Source organism: Corvus hawaiiensis, chromosome 11 (assembly GCF_020740725.1).
Source record: "Corvus hawaiiensis isolate bCorHaw1 chromosome 11, bCorHaw1.pri.cur, whole genome shotgun sequence".
In the NCBI taxonomy this organism is placed as follows: Eukaryota; Metazoa; Chordata; class Aves; order Passeriformes; family Corvidae; genus Corvus; species Corvus hawaiiensis.
Genome location: NC_063223.1, coordinates 3,713,890 through 3,735,835, shown reverse-complemented (window position 1 = coordinate 3,735,835; position 21,946 = coordinate 3,713,890). Strand labels below are relative to the sequence as shown.

General features: G+C 53.1%; 1 protein-coding gene and 1 non-coding gene across 6 annotated transcripts in view; both read left to right on the top strand.

The window, feature by feature from the left end:
* Positions 1-7,376: 7,376 nt before the first annotated feature.
* Positions 7,377-7,449, top strand: TRNAK-CUU. Its single transcript has one exon. It is a non-coding gene; the product is annotated as a tRNA-Lys (tRNA).
* A 5,442-nt stretch (positions 7,450-12,891) lies between these two features.
* GRM7 (glutamate metabotropic receptor 7) overlaps positions 12,892-21,946 on the top strand; it is a 206,904-nt gene continuing 197,849 nt past the window's right edge. For 3 of the 5 annotated variants that reach the window (XM_048315264.1, XM_048315266.1, XM_048315265.1), the window contains exon 1: positions 12,892-13,531. In XM_048315264.1, the coding sequence (XP_048171221.1) occupies positions 13,022-13,531 (510 nt within the window). In that variant the 5' untranslated portion in view covers positions 12,892-13,021. The remainder of the gene's footprint in view (positions 13,532-21,946) is intronic. The other 2 variants (XM_048315263.1, XM_048315262.1) reach the window with 2 other exon arrangements.

The window sequence follows — 21,946 nt, the reverse complement described above, 5'->3', positions numbered from 1 at the left end:
ACCTTGGAGAGGCTTTTCCATGGCCCCACACGGTGTGGTTGGATGGAACAAGAGCCATCAAGGACCCAGCTGTCCTGTGCCCCAGCAACCTGGGGGTGATGCAGCATGGCACAGCATGATCCAGTGCTGCCTTCCCCAGAGATGAGCACCAGGATCTAGAGGCCCACAAGGTGAGCACTGAGAGAGGTGAAGCCAGGGAAAAATTCATTTCATGGAGTATAATGGGCATGGGCATGGAAGAAAGCCATGGTTAAGTACCAGAAAATGGGCAAAAGTCATGATTGTCTGATATTCAATTTATCAAAGCAAGTGAATAAAGGTAAAAATCTGTACCCTAAACCCACATCAACAGAAAGGAGCTGTTAGCATTACCTGGGGAGACGGGGCTGTTGATGTATTTTGCCTGAGTTTGCTGTTGTTGTACACAGGGGTAAAACCTTGTACGGACCAGGCTTGCTACAAAATGAATGAGGAAGGACATCGAGGGAATAAACAAAAGACATGAGGAGAAGATCTGCACTGGTACAAAATGTGCACAACCATGACGAGTCCTTAAAGAAAAAAAAGTGAAAACTTCATTTACAAAGAGCTCTCCTGACTTCTGTCATAAAATGTTCCAAAACAATCTCATGACTCAATTCCTGCAGCCATTGAAGTAGGAAGAATTACATAAGATCCTTGCTGTTTGCTTTATTTCATGCTTAACTCATATTCCCAATGATTCATTATCAAGGTTTGTCAGGATTAATTAAGCAGAGTGCCAGCTGTGATAGGATTGGCTACCACGGCACCTTCCTGGGTGGGGACTCCACCAGCATCGCTGCTCCTGGAGAATTAGGGAATAGCAGCCAGAGTTCAGTGCTTTGGGGCTAACTGGGCTGGGCTGGTCCAAAGGGGAATGTCTTCAGTGCCTAAGTTCCTCCTTAGCAGGAACTGGAGTTTTCTGTAACTCCATTACAGCAAACAACAAAATCTGTGAAGTTCCCAGGATGATTTTATTTCTCTGGTAAAAGCAACCTCTCTTCAGTTCAACAAAAATCATTAAATTCCCAAAAGGATACAGTCTGAAAGTCAGGAAGGTGTGAGTGTGGAAATGTGTGGTTATGGAAGGTGTCCTGTGGAAGATGTCCCTGCCATGGCAGAGGGTTTGGAATTGGATGGGCTTTAGAGTCCCTTCCATCCCAAACCAGTCTGGGATTCCATGGTTCTGTGACTTCGTGTCCAAGCTTTTAATGCTGATATGAAATGAGCAGTGGGCTCATAAACTCTGGAAGTAGTTTCCAAACCAAACCTTTCTGACCTGTATTTGGTACAAGCAAAGTCATCCCTCAGAGAATCCCTGTGCTGTTGTGCACACCATGCTATTAAAAAAAGAGTAATTAAGAGTAATTAATTTCTGGGCAGCAATGGCAAAATATCAAGGACTCCTTTACAGGGATGTGAGCCAGGGGGGTCCATTGGCACTGCAGTGACTGCAGCTCTGCCCATCCCAACGGGATCCTCTTTGGCAGTGTCCAGGCTGCAGCACGGGATGTGGGGGAGCAGAACTGGCCCAGGAACAATTCCAGCTTGGTGCTGTCTGTGCTGGGCTCTGCAGGATGGATGGTCCTTTCCAAGGAGGCACTGGGGCTATTTCAGGGGAATCCCATCCAGAGGCTGGCAGGAGGAGGATGCCTGAAGCTTCACAAGGGTGTGTTGTGTGTCCATCTCCTCTGAAGAGGCTGGGCCAGATGTCACCAGTTAAAGGCATTTTTCAGGAATATAGAAAGCATCTTCTGTCTGACTTCTTTGGGGGAAAAAAATCTGTCAAATATTTTCAAAGTGTTTTGCTTAAAATCTGGCAAAGCTGTGAAGGACAGAAAAGGGGCGCTCATGGCTGGGAGGGAAAAGCCTCTCAAGAGCATCCTGAGTGATTCCACCAGCTTTAATGCCACTTTGTCCCTTAGAAAAGTCCAGGCAGCACAGCCAGAAGGGGAGGAGGAAACCTGCCTGTGCTGGCTGGGCCCGTTTATTGTCTGACATTACAACACTATTATTATTTGGAGAAAGCTGTCTTATTTAATTATCCTGAATGTGCAATTCCATCATTTCCAATTCAGCATTGGAGGAAGATGTTCCGAGCATCAAGCGAACCAAAATATTCTTAGTAAATAAGTAGCTGAGAGAATAATAAGTGTTTGGAAAGAAGAAGTTATTGTTCCCTGTGAGTGGCAGCGAGCTTAATGATTTGGCTGGAGTGCCCATCTAATAGAGCTGCCTGCTTGAAAGATTTGTGATCTCCAAGGAATGGTTTGAAAGTGTCTCCTGTGCAATTGATTGATCCATTCCTCTCAAATGCTTGGATGGCTTTCAGAGCCCGGGACAGGGATTGATGGGGCTGCAGGGGGTGGGAGCTCTCTGTGGGCTGGTGGGAAACGCCGCGAGTCTCCTGTCCCCGAGGCAGAGGTGACCAGAGTGACCTGAGCTCCTGTCCAGAAAGGGGGAATTGCTGAGAGCTCACCCAAAACTTCCTCTTGGGAAGAGCAAGGGCCTTCCTCCCCTGCCATTTGCATCTTCCCCTGGTGGTACCTGACCCCTGCACTGGGACTCTTTTCTCTAACACAGAGCCACAAAATCATTGAGATCTAGGTTCAGATCATCAATCCAATGGTAAACCTGGCTGCCAAGCCCAGATTGGATGTTTTGGTTTCCAAAACATGTTTTTGGCTTTAAAACTGATATTTACGAAATTTTTGATTTGATTCTGAATTTGTTTTTGGTCATTTCTGAAATGGTCTTGTTGATGGAGACAGTTATGGTTTGAAAACCAAAACAAATTAATGAAGAACCCAGGACTTGTTGACAATGTTCTCCCCTGGTTATGCTGCAGGTTCTGTGTAGGTCTGGTGGTATTTTACAAAAATAACCTGCATTGAAATTACAAAATTCACCACCTCTGCACTTGCAAAAGCTTAGAGTGTGGGGTTCTTTTATTATTATCAAAAATTCCTTTTCCAGGGTGCCGAGCTCCTCATGCACAGGATACGACAGAACAGAGAATAATTTACAGTAAAGATCAGAGCAGTGGCACCTTGTCTCGGTTTTGAAAGACAGGTGTCTGCTAAGGAAGGCAGAGGCCCCCCTTGAAGTGGCAGATATAACCCCTTTTCCCTCCAAGTTATTATATTTTGAAATCAAGAGCCTTTAGGCGAAGATGTGGGAAATAGGAATAACAGTTCTTTACTATATATATATATGTATATAACCAGTCAAACAAAACAACAACAACTCTGGCAGTAACAGCAATCACAAACCCAGTGCCAGCCTTCTCGGCTGTCAGGCCCTTTCCCCTCGGGTGCAGTTCCGCTTGCAGCCGGCAGGGGCGCTGGCGGCTCCCGGTGAGCAGGGCAGGTGCGATGGTTCCCCCGCGGCTGCAGGGGGCGCTCCGGAGCGAGCTCGGGAAACCCGCGGCTCTGGTGCCCTGGGATCCCGGGAAGGGATGGAACAAAGGCTTCACAAACCGCTGGGCAGCCGATCCCGGACTCTCAGGAACAGCAGGCTGAAACGGCAGGGACGAACGCAAATCCCGGGTGGCAGGCGAGATGTATCCAGATGGGAGAACCCCACGGAGGCCCAGGCAGGCAGGGCGAGCAGGGCTACAGCGTAGCGAAAGCTCGAAGCAGCAGCGGGGCAGGGCAGCCACAGCCCGGTCTCCAGCAGGGCAGGGAAAGCGGCTTTTGGGGTCCCGGCGTTGTTTCCAGCAGGAAGAAAGAACGGCCAAAAAGAAAGAAGCAGCAGCTCCTTTCTCTGCAGCTTCTCTCTCCGGATGCTCAGAGCGAACTGTCCCCACACCCAGGTGTAGACAAAGGAGTAGCCAGGCCCGCCCCACTCCCCTTTTTGTCTTCTTAAGTACAGCTATTTGTCCCCTAGCAACATGCATATGGGAGAAAATTCCTTTAACAGGAAAAAAAACTAAGACTAAACTAAAACCCCAACATTATCCACCCCGAATTTTTTCCCATACTAACATGTTACATGAAACTTAACTTTTTTAACCATATAAATCTATGCATTACCCAAATTATATACAAATATACATGCTGATACTGATACAAGTACAGAGCCATGGGTAGTTCACCCTAAAACAAGGTCCTCTTGAGGTAAGCATCGGGTCTCTCCATCCTTTTGCATCACCCACCAGGTGCAACCTGGTCCCTGAGCAAAAACAACCCCACGGATGGGTTTGTCTTTGCTCAAGGCGGACTTTACCCAAACAGTTTTTCCAAGCATACCTCTCATGTGCACCACTGGAACCTTATCCCCGTCTGTTGTTTGTAGGGGTTCGGATTGGGCAGGGCCTGCTCGGCTGGTGGAACCTCGAGTGTTAACTAACCAGGTGGCTCTTGCTAAATGCATCTCCCAGTTTTTGAAAGTCCCCCCACCCAGTGCCTTCAAGGTGGTTTTAAGCAGTCCATTACACCGCTCAACCTTCCCAGCTGCTGGTGCATGGTAAGGGATGTGGTACACCCACTCTATGCCATGTTCTCTAGCCCAGGTGTTTATAAGGCTGTTCTTGAAATGAGTCCCATTGTCAGACTCGATTCTCTCAGGGGTGCCATGCCTCCAAAGGACTTGCTTTTCCAGGCCCAGGATGGTGTTCCGGGCAGTAGCGTGAGGCACAGGGTAGGTCTCCAGCCACCCAGTGGTGGCTTCTACCATTGTGAGCACCCAGCGCTTGCCTTGGCGGGTTTGAGGCAGTGTGATGTAATCAATCTGCCAGGCCTCCCCATACTTGTATTTGGACCATCGCCCACCGTACCACAGGGGCTTCACTCGCTTGGCCTGCTTGATCGCAGCGCATGTCTCACAGTCATGGATCACCTGGGAGATACTGTCCATGGTTAGATCCACCCCTCGGTCTCGTGCCCACTTATAGGTGGCATCTCTGCCCTGATGACCTGAGGCATCATGGGCCCATCGAGCTAGGAACAGTTCTCCTTTATGTTGCCAATCCAAGTCTATCTGGGACACCTCTATTTTCGCAGCTTGATCTACCTGTTTGTTGTTACGATGTTCTTCATTAGCCTGGCTCTTGGGGATGTGAGCATCTACATGACGGACCTTCACGGATAGCTTCTCTACCCGAGTGGCAATGTCTTTCCACTCTTCAGCAGCCCAGATTGGTTTTCCTCTGCGCTGCCAGTTTGCCTTATTCCACCTTTCCAGCCAACCCCACAGAGCATTGGCTACCATCCATGAATCGGTGTAGAGGTAGAGCTTTGGCCACTTCTCTCTTTCAGCTATGTCCAGAGCTAATTGGACAGCTTTGAGCTCAGCAAATTGGCTCGATCCACCTTCTCCTTCAGTAGCCTGTGCAACTTGTCGTGTGGGGCTCCATACAGCGGCTTTCCATTTCCGGCTAGCGCCTACAATTCGGCAGGAACCATCAGTGAAGAGGGCGTATTGTCTTTCTGGTAGCTCGTTATATGGTGGGGCTTCTTCGGCACGTGTCACCTGCTCCTCTTCTTCTTCAGAAGATAACCCAAAAGTCTCACCTTCTGGCCAGTTTGTAATTATTTCCAAGATCCCAGGGCGACTTGGGTTTCCAATTCGGGCGCGCTGCGTGATGAGGGCAATCCATTTGCTCCAAGTAGCGTCGGTGGCGTGATGCGTGGAGGGAACCTTTCCTTTGAACATCCACCCCAGCACCGGTAGTCGGGGTGCCAGGAGGAGTTGTGCCTCTGTGCCGATTACTTCTGAGGCAGCCTGGACTCCTTCATAAGCTGCCAGGATTTCCTTCTCGGTGGGAGTGTAGTTGGCTTCAGACCCTCTGTAGCTTCGGCTCCAGAATCCCAGTGGTCGGCCCCGAGTCTCACCAGGCACCTTCTGCCAGAGGCTCCAGGACAGACCATTGTTCCCGGCTGCAGAGTAGAGCATGTTCTTCACCTCTGGTCCTGTCCTGACTGGGCCAAGGGCTACGGCGTGAGCAATTTCCTGTTTGATCTGGGCGAAGGCTTGCTGCTGTTCAGGGCCCCAGTGGAAATCATTCTTCTTGCGGGTAACCAGGTAGAGAGGACTCACGATCTGGCTGTACTCGGGAATGTGCATCCTCTAGAAACCTATAGCGCCTAGGAAAGCTTGTGTTTCCTTCTTGTTGGTCGGCGGAGACATTGCTGTGATCTTATTGATGACCTCAGTGGGAATCTGACGTCGTCCATCTTGCCACTTTACTCCCAGGAACTGGATCTCTCGGGCAGGTCCCTTGACCTTGCTCTTCTTGATGGCAAAACCAGCTTGCAGGAGAATTTGAATTATTCTCTCTCCTTTCTCAAACACTTCGGTTGCGGTGTTCCCCCACACAATGATGTCATCAATGTACTGCAGATGTTCTGGAGCCTCACTCTTTTCTAGTGCAGTCTGGATCAGTCCATGACAGATGGTGGGACTGTGCTTCCACCCCTGGGGCAGTCGGTTCCAGGTGTACTGCACGCCCCTCCAGGTGAAGGCAAACTGAGGCCTGCACTCTGCTGCCAGAGGAATGGAGAAGAATGCATTGGCAATGTCAGTAGTGGCGTACCACTTCGCTGCTTTGGACTCCAGCTCGTACTGGAGCTCCAACATGTCTGGCACGGCAGCGCTCAGCGGTGGAGTCACTTCATTCAGGGCACGATAGTCCACAGTCAATCTCCATTCCCCGTCAGACTTGCGCACAGGCCAGATGGGGCTGTTGAAGGGTGAGTGGGTCTTGCTGACCACCCCTTGACTCTCCAGCTCGCGGATCATCTTGTGGATGGGGATCACAGCATCTCGATTTGTCCGATACTGCCGGCGGTGCACTGTCGAGGTGGCAATTGGCACTCGTTGCTCTTCCACTTTCAGGAGCCCAACTGCAGAAGGATTCTCAGATAGTCCAGGCAGGGTGTTCAATTGCCTAATGCCCTCTGCCTCCACAGCAGCAATCCCAAATGCCCACCTGAGTCCTTTTGGGTCTTTGTAGTAGCCATTCCGGAGGAAGTCTATGCCCAGAATACACGGGGCCTCTGGACCGGTCACAATTGGATGCTTTTGCCACTCCTTCCCAGTCAGGCTCACCTCAGCTTCCAAAAGGGTCAACTGCTGTGATCCCCCGGTCACCCCAGCGATGGATACAGGTTCTGCCCCCACATGTCCCGATGGCATTAAAGTACACTGTGCTCCAGTATCAACCAATGCATCATATTTTTGTGGCTCTGATGTGCCAGGCCATCGGATCCACACCGTCCAGAAAACTCGGTTCTCCCGTGCCTCTTCCTGGCTAGAGGCAGGGCCCCTCTAGCCCTGGTTATCATTCTTTCCCTGGGCGTACATGCTCGAGGTACCTTCAAGGGGATCCGACATATCATCCTCCCTTCTGTAATGCCCGGCTAGCTCAGTCGGTAGAGCATGAGACTCTTAATCTCAGGGTCGTGGGTTCGAGCCCCACGTTGGGCGCCAAGAGCTGTCTCGGTTTTGAAAGACAGGTGTCTGCTAAGGAAGGCAGAGGCCCCCTTGAAGTGGCAGATATAACCCCTTTTCCCTCCAAGTTATTATATTTTGAAATCAAGAGCCTTTAGGCGAAGATGTGGGAAATAGGAATAACAGTTCTTTACTATATATATATATGTATATAACCAGTCAAACAAAACAACAACAACTCTGGCAGTAACAGCAATCACAAACCCAGTCCCAGCCTTCTCGGCTGTCAGGCCCTTTCCCCTCGGGTGCAGTTCCGCTCGCAGCCGGCAGGGGCGCTGGCGGCTCCCGGTGAGCAGGGCAGGTGCGATGGTTCCCCCGCGGCTGCAGGGGGCGCTCCGGGGCGACCTCGGGAAACCCGCGGTTCTCGTGCCCTGGGATCCCGGGAAGGGATGGAACAAAGGCTTCACAAACCCCTGGGCAGCCGATCCCGGGCTCTCAGGAACAGCAGGCTGAAACGGCAGGCTGGAACGGCAGGGACGGACGCAAATCCCGGGTGGCAGGCGAGATGTATCCAGATGGGAGAACCCCACGGAGGCCCAGGCAGGCAGGGCGAGCAGGGCTACAGCGTAGCGAAAGCTCGAAGCAGCAGCGGGGCAGGGCAGCCACAGCCCGGTCTCCAGCAGGGCAGGGAAAGCGGCTTTTGGGGTCCCGGCGTTGTTTCCAGCAGGAAGAAAGAACGGCCAAAAAGAAAGAAGCAGCAGCTCCTTTCTCTGCAGCTTCTCTCTCCGGATGCTCAGAGCGAACTGTCCCCACACCCAGGTGTAGACAAAGGAGTAGCCAGGCCCGCCCCACTCCCCTTTTTGTCTTCTTAAGTACAGCTATTTGTCCCCTAGCAACATGCATATGGGAGAAAATTCCTTTAACAGGAAAAAAACTAAGACTACACTAAAACCCCAACACACCTTCTGCCCCAGCTGCTCCTTTAGCACAGAGCCTGCTCCCATGGACAGACAGCTCTTGGAAGGTTCATCCCTTGGCAGCTTGGCCTGGTCCCATCGTCACCAGCTTGGTCTGGTCCCAGTGCCACCAACCTGGCCTCAGCTCACGGCCAAGGGCTGCTCCTCCTCTTCCCAGAGCCTTTTGCTTTCCAAAGCAGCAGCAGCCAGGGCACAGAAGGCAGCAGTCGGGAGGTGCCTGGAAATGGAAAGCAACTCTGTGTGTGATGTTGTGGGCCTTTGAGAGCATCAAATGAAGGGAAATGTCTCTCTCCATGGGATGGCTGAGGTTGGCTCTCAGAGCTGCTTTGGTCTTCCACAGGGTCACACCAGTGTTGCAACAGAGAATTAGGCCCAGAGACTTCATTTAGCACAACGTGTTCATTGCAGTTTTTTCTTGGAAACAATCCATAACGTCTTGTAGGTTTAATAGCTTCATATATTTTATAAATTACAATCTATTTATAATTTTAATATACTTTAATATTTTAATATTTTATAATTCAATAAGCTACAAATACAAAAATAATGTTTCTCTTACATAAATAAGGATCTAGCAAGGTATCTAAGCGACCATATCCTTGAAGGGAATTTGCTGTCCCCTGTCCTCCCTGGAAACCAGAGCCTCACTGACACCTTCTCTTTGTAAACAGCAACAACAAAGCCCCAAGTTAAGGATCTGAGCTTTTTGCTGGCCTCTGCTCCAAAAATCCATTATTTTCTGAACACCAGATAAGCAGGAGCTCTGGCTGCTTTCCCGAGCCTGACTTCACCCAACAAATTAATTGCTTGTACCATGTCCATTACAGTTGTCCAAGCTGACCTCTGCCTGCGCGGCAGCCTCCGCCACATCTCCAATATTTGAAAGATTGTTTTATTCCTCCTTCCTGCTGCTCCATCACTCTTTGGGCTGCTTCCACTGGTCGGCCGTAACAGGATTTTGTGTTTGCTCTGCCAGCTGCCCAGATAAAAGCAATGTTTAATTATACAGCAGCTCTGACAGGAGATCCTCCTGTGATGGAGATCACGCCACACTCCGAAGGATGCCAGCGACGAGGCTGCTTCCTTCCTGGCAAAGTCTGCTTATCCAGTAGCAATTTGGCTGAATCCATGATCTTATTTGACAGGCAAGTTAAGAAATGGTTGTGAATATTCTCTTGGATGTGTTTAACCAACATTTACTTCTAAACAAATTCTCTTGCTAAAAAGAATAGGCTTGGGTTGGGTTTGTTTGTTGGGTTTGGTTTATTTTTCTGGTGAATTTTTGGTTCGTTCTGTGGTTTTTAGGGTTTTTTTGGTGAAGGAAATCTCCACAGGGGACATGGAGTGTGTCCCCAGCATTGCAAAGCCTCAGGCAATGGGAGGGTGCTGCGGGTGGAGAGACACAGGTGGGACTTTGGTTCTGGGTGCCTGGGCCTACCTGGAGTGGTAGCAGTGCATCAAACCCCAGTGCTGAGCTCCCTGCAGCGTCGTTCTTTGGGTGAGAAAAGCAGAATTGTTTCACTTGTGTGCCAGGAGGTCTCCAGCCCATGCAGGTGTGAGGACAGAGCTCCCAAGGCTGAAGGTGAGGAATGTGTTCAGTCTCCTGTGCTGGGAGCTGGGTCTGGCACACGAGTGACTCACAGTGAAGTGAAACACAAACGTCACACTGCAATGACGTTCCCCATTTCCATATGCTTCTGTCAATATTCTCATTAAAGACATAAAATGCTGCTTTACTGCACAGCATCCCCTCCGGAGCTGTTCAGGATCACGGCTGCAGCTTTCCTGGGAGCATGTCATACGTGGAAACACTGCTGGCTCTGAGAGTGGCAGGGCTCAGGCTGGAGTGGACATGACTCAGTTTTCCTCAGGAACTGCTGGTTGAATGCTCTGAGTGTGGCTGCTGGGCTGGGCTGGGGGGGAGGGGAGGAATTCTTTAGCTGCAGTGGGACAGGGGATGTGGCTCAGCACAGGTGTGACACACTCACTGCTGGGTTTAGTCAGTGCTGCCTCACCCCAGGTATTCAGCAATCCCAATTAAATCGCAGAATGACAGAATCATTTTGGTTGGAAAAGGCTTTTCAGATCATGCAGTCTGATACCTCTCTCAAGGAAAACAGCAGTGAGAGATGCACAGGCTGTTATTATATTTAACTTCCTGTTGGAGAGGGCCAGATTGGGTGTAGGTAGCTCAGAGCACAGAGTGGATGGAGCTCAGGTACAATGAGAGGAAGAGTATTGCCAATTTGAAGAGTTCAACTTAAAAGGTAGGAAATTGAAAACTGATAAACAGGATTTTCCAGGAGATGCCCAGTGGTCCTTGTTAGCACAGCAGCCAAGTCCTCAGCAAGAGTGGGAGAGGGACTGGGTACTTTTATGGATATCAGGAGTATTCAGAGTAATGATTACCGTATCAATTTTTGTAATGTAATTAGAATAATCTTCAATGCTTCAGGGTTTAAAGAGATAAAACCAGGAAGAAATTAAAGATATCTGCATACTGCAAAACTTTGTCCTTTTCTTCTGATACCTCTGCTCCTAATCCAAGACAAGCTGCTGGGCTGGGCTGGACCCTGGGTCTGCCTTGATCAGCTGTGGCAGTCCCTGTGCTCCTTAGGGAATCTGGAGACTGGTTCTTTGGGTAAACCAAGGTGTGAGGAAGAGCAGGATGAAGTAGAGAGCAGATGGGTTTTCTGTGGCTTTGGGAGGACAGAAGTTTATGTGATTATATATGAGTAACTGCAGATTTGCCCAAAGGGAAAAAAAACCAACACAAACCAGGAAGCTTTCAAAATCATGGGGCGACTTTCTGCAAAACAGTGAGATTTATTAGAAGAAGTGATTTATCTCCACATCCTTTCTGAACTGGAGCACTTAAGGCAAACTTGAGGCTCCAGAGTCAGAATCTTTAATAATAACAAACAGAGGTAAGATTCTGATTGAGGACCTTTAAGTGTGCAAGAGGTAAATAAGCATAAAGAGCTCTCCCTGAGTGTGCACATTGAGATGGAAAAGAGGATGGAGCTGGTGTAACAAGGAAGAACTGGGAAGGAAATCCTACTGTGCAGCAGATGAAGTGATGTGAGGAGTTGGGATGTGTGTGCAAGGCATGGGGATGGGTGCTGCTTCAGCTGGGCTGAACCCTGCTGGCTGGGAGAGGAGTGGGAGTCTGAGAGCACTATGGAAAATCTCCGAGGAACTGGGTGGTCCTTAGGGTCCCTTCCAGCCCAACCCATTCTGTGGCGGCCAATGTAAAGGGAATCACCTTTTTAAGATGTGTGGGTGATTTGAGGGTGGGGAGGCCCTGGCACAGATTCCCAGAGAGGCTGTGGCTGCCCCTGGATCCCTGGCAGTGCCCAAGGCCAGGCTGGACAGGGCTTGGAGCAGCCTGGGACAGTGGGAGGTGTCCCTGCCCATGGCAGGGGGTGGAATGAGACAATCATTAAGGTCCCTTCCAATGCAAACCACTCTGTGATTCTGTGACTGGGCTGTTATGACACATGGGGTGCTGCTGGCCCAGAGTGTGTTAGGGGCCAAATGATGAACTGCAGCTACATCTGGTCTGGTATTTATGAAGGAGGAGTTGAAGGTTGTCTCCAAAAAATGTGCTTGGTCTGATGGGAGCATCTGAGAGATGCATCCTGCATTAGTCTGGAATTGGGAATGTGGCAGGGTATGGATTGGCCAGTCAGAAGGGAATGGCAACAGGTGGTGTCCCTTTGGGTGCTACAGTTTCGGGGTGAAGGGAACAAAACCAGGATGTTCCAGCATCCTCGAGATCTGGGTGTGCAGAAGAAAAATGGGTCTGGAGATCTTAAAATAGAACGAGATCAGCTGCATTAATTCGGGTTTGGGAGTACGGGGTTACATCCAACATCCAAACTCCTCCTCCTCCCCACCGGCTCCACTGGCACCCACCTCGGCGGGCGGAGGTTCTCGTTCCCATGTCACAATCCAGATTGCTGCTTTGGATGCCCTGGGCTGGCTGGATGCTCCCGCTGTCCCCGGCTGTCCCCGAGCCCCGCGGTGGCACTGCCGGGCTCCGCGAGCGGGGGAGCCCGCGGCGCTCCGCTCCCCGCCGGGAGAGCGAGGCGGAGGAAGATGCTGCTGCTGCTGCTGCTGCTGCTTCTCCAGTGGGGCTGAGCGAGCATCCCCCACGCAGCGCCTTTGGCGGGCGCTCCCGAGCCGCGCCGCCCCGAGCCCCGCGTCCCCAGCGCCGGCGGGTCCGGCTGCACCTGTAAACCCCGACCCTGGCGGGGCGGGCGCAGGGGCCGGGACCACCCGGTTCCATCTCCATCCCCATCCCGGTTCCGGTCCCCATCCCCATCCCCGTGCCCGTGCCCACCTCCGTGCCCGTGCCCACCGGAGCCGGCCCGGGGCGGTGCGCCGGGCGCTGCGCAGCGGCGGCGGGCGGGGCGGGCGGGCGGGGCGGGGGGCGGGCGGCCCCGGCTGTTTAAAGCGGCAGCGGCAGCGGCGCGCTCCCCAGTGCCGGTGCCGGGAGCGCGGCGGGCACGGCAGGGCAGGGCAGGGCGGGCGGCAGCGGCCGAACCCGCAGCCCTCCCCCGGCCATCCCGGCCGGCCCGGCCCCCGGGGAGCGCGGGGCAGCGCCCGGGGGCGGCGGCGGCATCACCATGGGCCGGCCGGGCAGGGTGCTGCGGCTGCTGGCGCTGCTGGAGTTGCCCTGCTGCCTGCTGGAGCTGCTGCTCGGGGAGGCGGCCCGCGGGCAGGAGATGTACGCGCCCCACTCCATCCGGCTGGAGGGGGACATCACCCTGGGCGGCCTCTTCCCCGTGCACGCCAAGGGCCCCCCGGGCTCCCCCTGCGGGGACATCAAGAAGGAGAACGGCATCCATAGGCTGGAGGCGATGCTGTACGCCCTGGACCAGATCAACAGCGACCCGGAGCTGCTGCCCAACGTCACGCTGGGCGCCCGCATCCTGGACACCTGCTCCCGGGACACCTACGCGCTGGAGCAGTCCCTCACCTTCGTCCAGGCGCTCATCCAAAAGGACACCTCCGACGTGAGGTGCACCAACGGCGAGCCGCCCGTCTTCGTCAAGCCGGAGAAAGTAGTTGGAGTGATCGGGGCGTCGGGAAGTTCCGTGTCCATTATGGTGGCCAACATCCTCCGGCTGTTCCAGGTAGGGCCGTGCCGCGGGGCTCCGCCGCTCCGGCTCCCCTCGTGCCTCTCCAGGTGCTCCATCCGCCTCCCTCCGGAGCAGCTGCTTCCCCTCCCCGCCGCCCTCCCCGTCTCCCTTCTCCACGGTGCGTGGCGCTTTCTGGATTTATCGCCCCATTTGCACGAAGCAATGCCTGAGGGAAAGGAGGAAAAAAAAAAAAAAAAAAAGGAAGAGGAGAGGCGCTGGTTGCGCTGGGTTTGCGTTAGAGAGAGCCATGGCTCGGCGGGGATGGATGCGGGCACACGGCATCCCAGCGGGGCACGGCTGGGACGGCTCCGCGCACGGAATCCCGGCGATACGGGCAGAGCTGGCGGGGCCGCGGCCGCCCCGGCCCGGGGGTCGCGGGGGGTCAGGAGGGGCTTTCTCCGGCGGAGTCGGGGCTGTACGGGGCAGCCCCAGCACACAGCGCCTGCCCGGGTCGGGTCCCGGCTCCCTCCCGAGCCCGGCCGGCCGGAACGGGGGAGACCGGGGGCGGCTGCAGCCCGGGAGAGCCGCTCCGCGCCGCCCCAGGCTCCGGCGGCTCCGGGAGGAGCCGAGGGATGAGCAGAGCCGGAGGATTAAAGAAGCGTGTGTGTGTGTGCGGGGGAGATGCGCTGCAGCGCCTGCCCGTTCTCGCCCTCCTCGCCTCTCCCCCGTTTGCGCTGCGATCGCGCCCCTCTCGCCCCCGGCGCCGAACCTCGGTGGGTGTCGGGGGCACGGAGACTTGGCACCCCCGTTGCGTCCTCCTGCCCCCGGTCCGTGCGAGGGCATCTGTCCGGCTCTGAGCAGCGTTTGATGCCCCGGGGCGTGGGGGTGTCCCCCCGGGGGCGGGATGTCTCCCCGGGGCGCTGCTGCAGCCGCCGGGCCCCGCAGCGAGCGCCGGGTGCCCCTCGGCTGCGATCGCGGGTGCGGTGACAGTGACAGAAGCGCCACCAGATGCATCGTGAGCAGCGGAGTTCCTCGCTCCCTGTCCTACGCCTTCGCATGCGGAAGGTGGTGGAGGGATTTTTTTATTTCTGTGCAGCGGGCGGAGAGATCCCCCGCTTTTCCCAGCTGGAAACTTGTGAGGTTTTCACGGCAGATCCACTCGGTGCTGTCAGCAGCCGCCGAGCCTCCTCATTCCCATCTGGCTGCTGGTGCCATCTCCGGCCGCTGCATCCGAGGCGAGCGGGGCGATGCCGCCCTCGCTCCTCGCTGCCCTTTGCTCTGCCCGGCCGGGCTCTGCCCTGGCCATTTACCCGAAAGAACACCAAGGAGCTGCTTCTTTTCCTTGCTCGCCTCCCCTCTTGGCAGATTCAAACGCATCGCTGCCGGATTCAGCGCTGTGCCGAATCTCCCACAGTTTCTGTGGCTCCATCGTGCAGCTCCTCGTGTGGCAGCGCCAGCCCCGCTCGTGCCCGGCGCCCTCCTGCTCCAGCTCCCCGGGCTGCAAACCAGATGAGCTCATGTTCTGCATGAGCCCAGCAGCTCGGAGGGACGTGAGCGGTGCTGAAGTTGTGCTCAAGTACTGGTTCAGCAGCTGCTCGGGGCTCCAGCAGCCAGCAGGGTGGGATGAGGCAGCTCTTCCTCTCCAGTTCTCATCCCAGAGCAAGTCCTGGGCACTCCCTACCCAGATCCAGTTCAGAAGGGAAACTGAGGCATCAGGAGCGCTTTGGATAATGCCACAATACCTGCAAGGTCTTTGGTGATCCGTTACGTAATGGAGTTGGCAGAAAATAAGATATTTGGGCAGTTTGTCCATGTAGATATATTTATATAAACTAAATATTTTAATGTATTGTGACTAAGCATCTGTTCAAAACTGCAATTTAGCCAAATCATCCAGAAAGCAGGAACTGGCCTGTACTGAGGGATTTTACTGAATATATATTTTGCAGCTTGGATGAGCCGCCTTGAAGCAGATCTTCCATGCCATAAAGCTGTTCCCTACTGTCCTCTCCTCCTTCAAAACACAGTTCAGAACATGTTCAGCCAAAGAGAAATAGAAAGGAACTATTTTAGGAGGAGAAGTGGACCTGTTCAACAACTAAGTGCCATTGTGTGTGGGTGGATGAGAAGCTCTAAGTTAGTGGAAGGAAGAAAACCAAGTACCAATCACAAAAAATCTTGTTAACCTCAGTACTCTCTGAAATTCCTGAGTGTGGCAGCCAGCTTCTTTCTCAGGGCTCGCTGTGGGTTTTACTGCCTGGGGTGAGGGGTGGGAGGATGGCTCTTGAACGCTTATTTGCATGCCCAAACTGGCTTTTCCTTCATGTCTGGTAGATATAAAACTCTCTCCATCTGTGGAAGCCCCTGCAAAGAGATCTTACTGGAGCCTCTGCTTCTCTGACAATATCTTGGAAGAGAAGTATTTGTGCTGTGCCTTAATGTAGGGAGAAAATCTGTGTGTATGTATATTTATAGATATATATATATCCCATCCAGAGCACAGCAGGGCTTCCTCAGCCAGCTCCTGGTGCTTCAGGCACTTCCTCCCCAGGAGGGGCACGATCCAGGCTGTTCATCTTCCGCTCTGCATGGGAGGTTCTGTTATCTCTGCCTGCAGCTCACCCATCCCCAATGCAGCACAGAGGGCTGGGAACATCCTCAGCTAAAGCCAACAGGTGGATCAGCAGGGAGAGGCAGTGCTGGGGTCCTCTGGCTGGGGTTCATCCATGTAATTACTGCTGGAAGTCTTGTAGGAGCTTTCCTGGGGTGAAAAAAATGGTGGGAGGGATCTTCATGACACTTGGGGTTTTCGCTGTGTGATCGGAGTGCCTCCCCTGGCTTTGTACCTCTCTCCTCACTTTTCCCTGAGTTGCTTCTTGGATAAAAGAGGATGGGATGGGAATAGTTGGGGTGGGAGGGTTCCTCCAGGAGTGTGGGGAAGGCATGGAGTCCTGCTAGAGCCCAGGGAAGCTGTAACCCTGCCTCTCCCTTTCTCCAGCTGAAGGGTTTGTGCTGATGGAGCCTAGCTGAGACTTCGGGGTGGTCGCTGCTCCTGCTGGGTCACACAGGACGTGTGGACACGGGGATGGTGGGCACAGGAGTTGCTGGTGGGGACAGATGCCTCATCAGGCCCTGGGCAGGAGGGTTCCAGAATGAACTGAGGAGGGATGGATGTGCCCTGGGCAAGTGCAGGCTCTGAGGGAAGGGAGGCTGCACCCCCGGGTTCAGTGTCTGCCACTGCCAGGGACTTCGTGGGACCTTCTGGGTTAAACTGATGAGTGAGGAGCATCAACAGTGCCTGGTCAGGAGCAGGGCAGAGCCCACCCTGGGCAGGGTGGAGCAGGGCTGGATGTCTGAGTGCACAGGAGCTTCTCCAGCTTGGCCATGGCTTCCCTCGGAAGGGGTGGAGGCGGGAGGTGCCTCGGGCTGGATTCTGTATTTTCCATCTCTGTTCTTTACCTTCATCCCATCCAGCAGGATGAGTGCCCTGGCAGGAGTTACACTGACACAGCCCTCTGTGTCTGCATCCCTCGGGGCTGTGTCCCATCCCCATCCAGCTGGGAAGGGCTGCTCAGGCAGGAATCTGGGGAGGAGGGCAGGTGTGTGCCCAGCCCTGGGGGCCTCTCTGTGCTGCAGCACTCGGGTTACAGGAGGGATCAGCCTCGGGTGGTGGAGTGTGGAGATGGCCCTGCACCAATATTCAAGTGTGCCCAAGACAGGGACTTCTTCAAAACACAATTCTATCAGTGCACACCAGTAAATAGCAGGTCATAAATTAAATATCTCTCCTAAAAATAACACCGAAATAATTTGGAAAGCTGCTTCCAAATGCACCGGGGACTTCAGGCAGGATGTTTTTAGGCTGCTGGTTTTGCTTTGGAAGAAATGCTGTTCCTTTGCAGGGTCGTAGCTTTCCTTACAAATGGAACTCCATGACAAAACCATTGCCAGGTTGTTTCATATTTTCTGGGAGTAGACCCATGCCATATGGGGAATATCAGCACCCTGATTTCTTTTTTAGTGCTGGAAATCTGATTTTTGTGCTCCCTTAGAACTGCAGACTTCTCATGACAAGCTTTAATAATAAACAAATTACTGCTTCAGGCTCGTGTCCTCTGTGGATGCAATTTGAAAGAATCAATCAGCAATAGTTTTGTTCTTGTCTAAATCCCTGTGAGATTTTATCAGGAGTGGCTCTTGTGGCCCAAAGGAGGCTGTTCCTGAGCCCCTCCAGGGAACTTTGCAGCAAAGTGGGCTAAAGGAGTCAGTGAGACTGGGAGTGTAAATTGGAACATCCCTGATCTCCCTGGGGGTGTTGGCTGCCTTTCCTTCCTGCCGAAGGAGGCCGATGACAGTTGCAGTCCTGCCTTCTGCTCCAGACACAGTAATCACAAAAATGAGATTATTTGGAAAGGAAGGGAGCTTAAAAGTGCAGCTCTGAGTTGGATGCTGCTCTTTTCTCGGAAAATGCACACGCTTTTCCCAGGCTCTCCGGGGGAGGTTGTTGGGCTGGGACTGCTGGGGATGGGGATGGGATGGGGATGGGATAGGGATGGGGCTCAGCTGCTCCAGGGAAGGAGGGGAGCACTGGAGGCTGCTCCTGCTGGGAATACCCCTCGGGCACAAGGAAGAAGGGCAGGGCTGTGGGAGAATGGCTGTACAGAACCATGTGTGATCCCATGGTTCCAACAGATCCTTTGGGAGTGTTTGGTTTCTAGTGAATTTCATGCTGTTGATCTGACCAGTTTCTAGAAACTCCTTTAATTCCCAGGAAAATGTCTGCAAACTGGTTGTTCCTCCCTCTCTTAGTTCAAGTTTCCTGAAGGAATGTGGGATATAGGCCCATCCCATGGGATAGAATTTTCATTCCAAAGACTCGTGTTGAGCCCCTCCTGCTGACTTTGCCCCCATGAGGAAGTTTAATTGGTGGAACATACCTGGGCTCTCACAGAGGTTGGGAAGAAAACTGCCACACTTCAGCAGTATTTTTCTCTGGATGCTAATTTGTTGTGAACTCCTGACATGATTCCTGCATCTTCTTCTCCTCACTTTAAACAAGACAATAGTTTTTAGGCAATGGTTCATTTCAGAGAAGACATTTCAGGAGAACTCCACATTTTTCAGTTTCTCCCATAGAGAATGGAACAAAAAGCTGAATATAGGAAACAGCAAACTTTAATTCTTTGCCTCCTCTTAAAAAAAAAAAGGGGGTTTTGTGTTCCTTAACGAGCTTTCATTTCAGCAGCCTCTCAATACTTGTTGTTAGTGAGGCCCTAATGAGTGTGAGCACCCTGAGCCACGCAGGTCTGATGTGCTGTGCCTCAGCTGTGAGGCTGCACCGAAGAGATGTGGAATCCCATTTTCCCTGTATAAATAAAAGGCCAGGAAAAGCCTCACTTCAAGAATTCCACATGGGGAGTCACTAATGAGAGGCTGGAGGTGCTGTGAATGTATTTTTCTGGAATGCTGTGTTTTGGAGGTAAAATTCATTTTCTTGACAAGGCAAAATTCAATTTCAGCAATAATCTTGGCTCTTAATCTGTTTTCAAGTGTCTCTCTTGAGGCAGAAGGGACTGCAAAGGGTCATTTGGAAGGAGACTGGTTCTGCCAGGAGAGGGATGCTCATCCATGGAGAGGGACAGGGAAGGATGCTGGGCAGAGGATTCAGGGATAACTGGGGCTGGCACAAGGGGTGCAGGAATGGGGAGAGCAGATATTCAGAAAGTTCACTTGTGTGATTCCCAATTTACTCTTTGAAACAAAATAAGGTGACCTCTCTGGAATGACAAATGGAGGGATCATTTCAAGACATTAATTTTTATGAAAGAATTATTGATCTGCTTTGGAATCTCATAACAGTAATATTACAAAACTACATGTACTCTATTCCATATTTTATTCTATTAAATGAGTTTTGCTTGGAGGCATTAAAACCATCCAGCACAATACTCTGTTTCATAAGATCAGATGTTGTTATTTCTATTTATAGTCATATTCAAATTAATCTCAATGAGTGACAATGCTGACTGTCCCAGACGTTGGACTATGATGAATTTTATCATAATGTTGGGAGATACGAAGCATGTAATTAAGGCTGTTTGGAGAGCATGGAATCCAATATAGTCAGGTCATTAGTGTGGTGGAGAGGGTACCCAGGCAGAGAGAAATCTAAAGGAGAACAAGGATTTCCAAAGCTTTGCTTGTTACTGATGATTCACGAGGTCCTACCAGGCCCTTCTGCTGAAGGCAGTGCAGTTGTTCTGAACCATCACCAATTTAATGGGAATAAAGCCTGGTCCTATTCTGGACCAGGAAAAGGTGGTGGCCCTGCCCCACGTGAGGCCACAGGTCCCTCCTGGGCAGTCCCCTCGTGCTTCCCCCGGCTGGAGTGAGCCCAGCCCTCAGAGCTTGCAGAGCTCTCCAGCACCGGGGGCTGCACCAGGAGCAGAGACTCTGACAGCAATTGGTGTCGGGGTGGGCTGGAGCTTTTTGACGTCCCCGTGTCCCCAGGGCCACCATGAGGTGTGTGTGACCAGTATTTTGGCAGTTCAGGGCATGCTGGGTCGGGTGCAGGGGGTGTCCAGCTCCATGGGCTGTGTTTTGGAGCAAAGCCTTTTGCAGCAGAGCCAGTGTGAGGTGCAGGATGGGGCACCCCGAGCACACCAGACCCTCCCACAGGGATCTCGCTCCCTCTGTGGGGACAAAGCGCCCCTGGCTGACAGAGAGCCCAGCAGTGCTGCCCAAGGTCCCTTGGCTGAGGCCATGGTGCTGAGGACACTTTTGCTGTGTCATTTGGGATCTGGAGAGCATTAAGATGCTGTGTGAGTGCTGGGCATTCTCTTATCCCTCGGCTGACGGTGCCGCCGGTCGGTGCCTCCCTTCCCAGTCCTTCTAAATGAGCTTGGCAAGTGTTCCCAAAGCCCTGGGACGTGCTCCTGACTGGAGATCAGCTCTCTGTGCCTTGGGATTGGTGAAGCACTTGGGCTCCCTGGCCTCTGACTGACACTGGGAAGAGGAGGAAGCTTGGAGACCTCTCCTTCCCAAGGCCCTGCACTGCCTGGGTGGTGCAGGTCCAATGATTTGACATTCAGGGCACATCCAACAGCTCTATTTTGGTCTGGGTTTTTGGGAAAAGGATTGCCTGAGCTGTAGGGGTGGAGGGCAGGGTTTGGAGCAGTCATAGGTCACAAGATTTCATCCTGATAATGGTTCTGCTTAATGCCTCTGAGCATGGTTGTGTATGTGGGTGTTTTTATATATAAATAGATACACAAAAATATTACTGTCGGTATATGCTTATGTTGTAAATGTGAGCTGTTTCTTTAAGGTCTTGCTCAGGGATTGGGCTGGGAAGGGGAGAGCAGGCTCCAGTGTGGGGCTGTGCTGGGTGAGGAGAGGATGGAGCACCTCTGTGTCCCTGTGTGACAGCCCTGTCACCTGCCTGTTTGGCTTTTGGATCCTGCCTGTCTCACATTAGGATGATGTTAGGGCTCAGAACAATCAATCATGGGTGATACATAGAGAAAAGATGTGGTATAGGAATACTGAGCCACCTCAGAGGCTTTAGCAGCACCAGCAACAGGTTGTGTTTGTGCTTGGCTGCTCCTGTGTGGGGAGTGAGAGAAGGGAGGAGAGGCCGAAACTGATGGAAAACAGGGCAGAGCATGGAGAGGTTGGTGTGTGGCTGTGCAGGGTGAGAGGATGCTCTGTGGGAACAGCTCTCCTCTGTCACACCAGCAGAGCCTCAGGTCACCCCCTGACAGCAGCTGGAGCCCAGCGTGGGCACAGGGGATGGGCTGTGGTGGCTCCTCCCTTTGGGGCAGCTCCTGGCCATGCTCCGGCCGCCTTGCTCTGTGCCCAGAGGCTGCTCATGGATCAAAGGCAGGGGCAAGGGCAGGGAGCTGAGAGTGGTCACTGTGCTGGGACGGCGGTGGTCACTGTGCAGGGACAGCACTGGTCACTGTGCAGGGATGGCGGTGGTCACTGTGCAGGGATGGCGGTGGTCACTGTGCAGGGATGGTGGTGGTCACTGTGCAGGGACAACACTGGTCACTGTGCAGCCATGGCCATGGTCGCTGTGCAGGGACGGCGGTGGTCACTGTGCAGCCATGTCCATGGTCACTGTGCAGGGACGGCGGTGGTCACTGTGCAGGGACGGCGGTGGTCACTGTGCAGGGATGGCGGTGGTCACTGTGCAGGGATGGCCGTGGTCACTGTGCAGCCATGGCGGTGGTCACTGTGCAGCCATGGCGGTGGTCACTGTGCAGGGATGGCGGTGGTCACTGTGCAGAGACAGCACTGGTCACTGTGCAGCCATGGCTGTGGTCACTGTGCAGCCATGGCTGTGGTCACTGTGCAGGGACGGTGGTGGTCACTGTGCAGGGACAGCACTGGTCACTGTGCAGCCATGGCGGTGGTCACTGTGCAGCCATGGCGGTGGTCACTGTGCAGGGATAGCACTGGTCACTG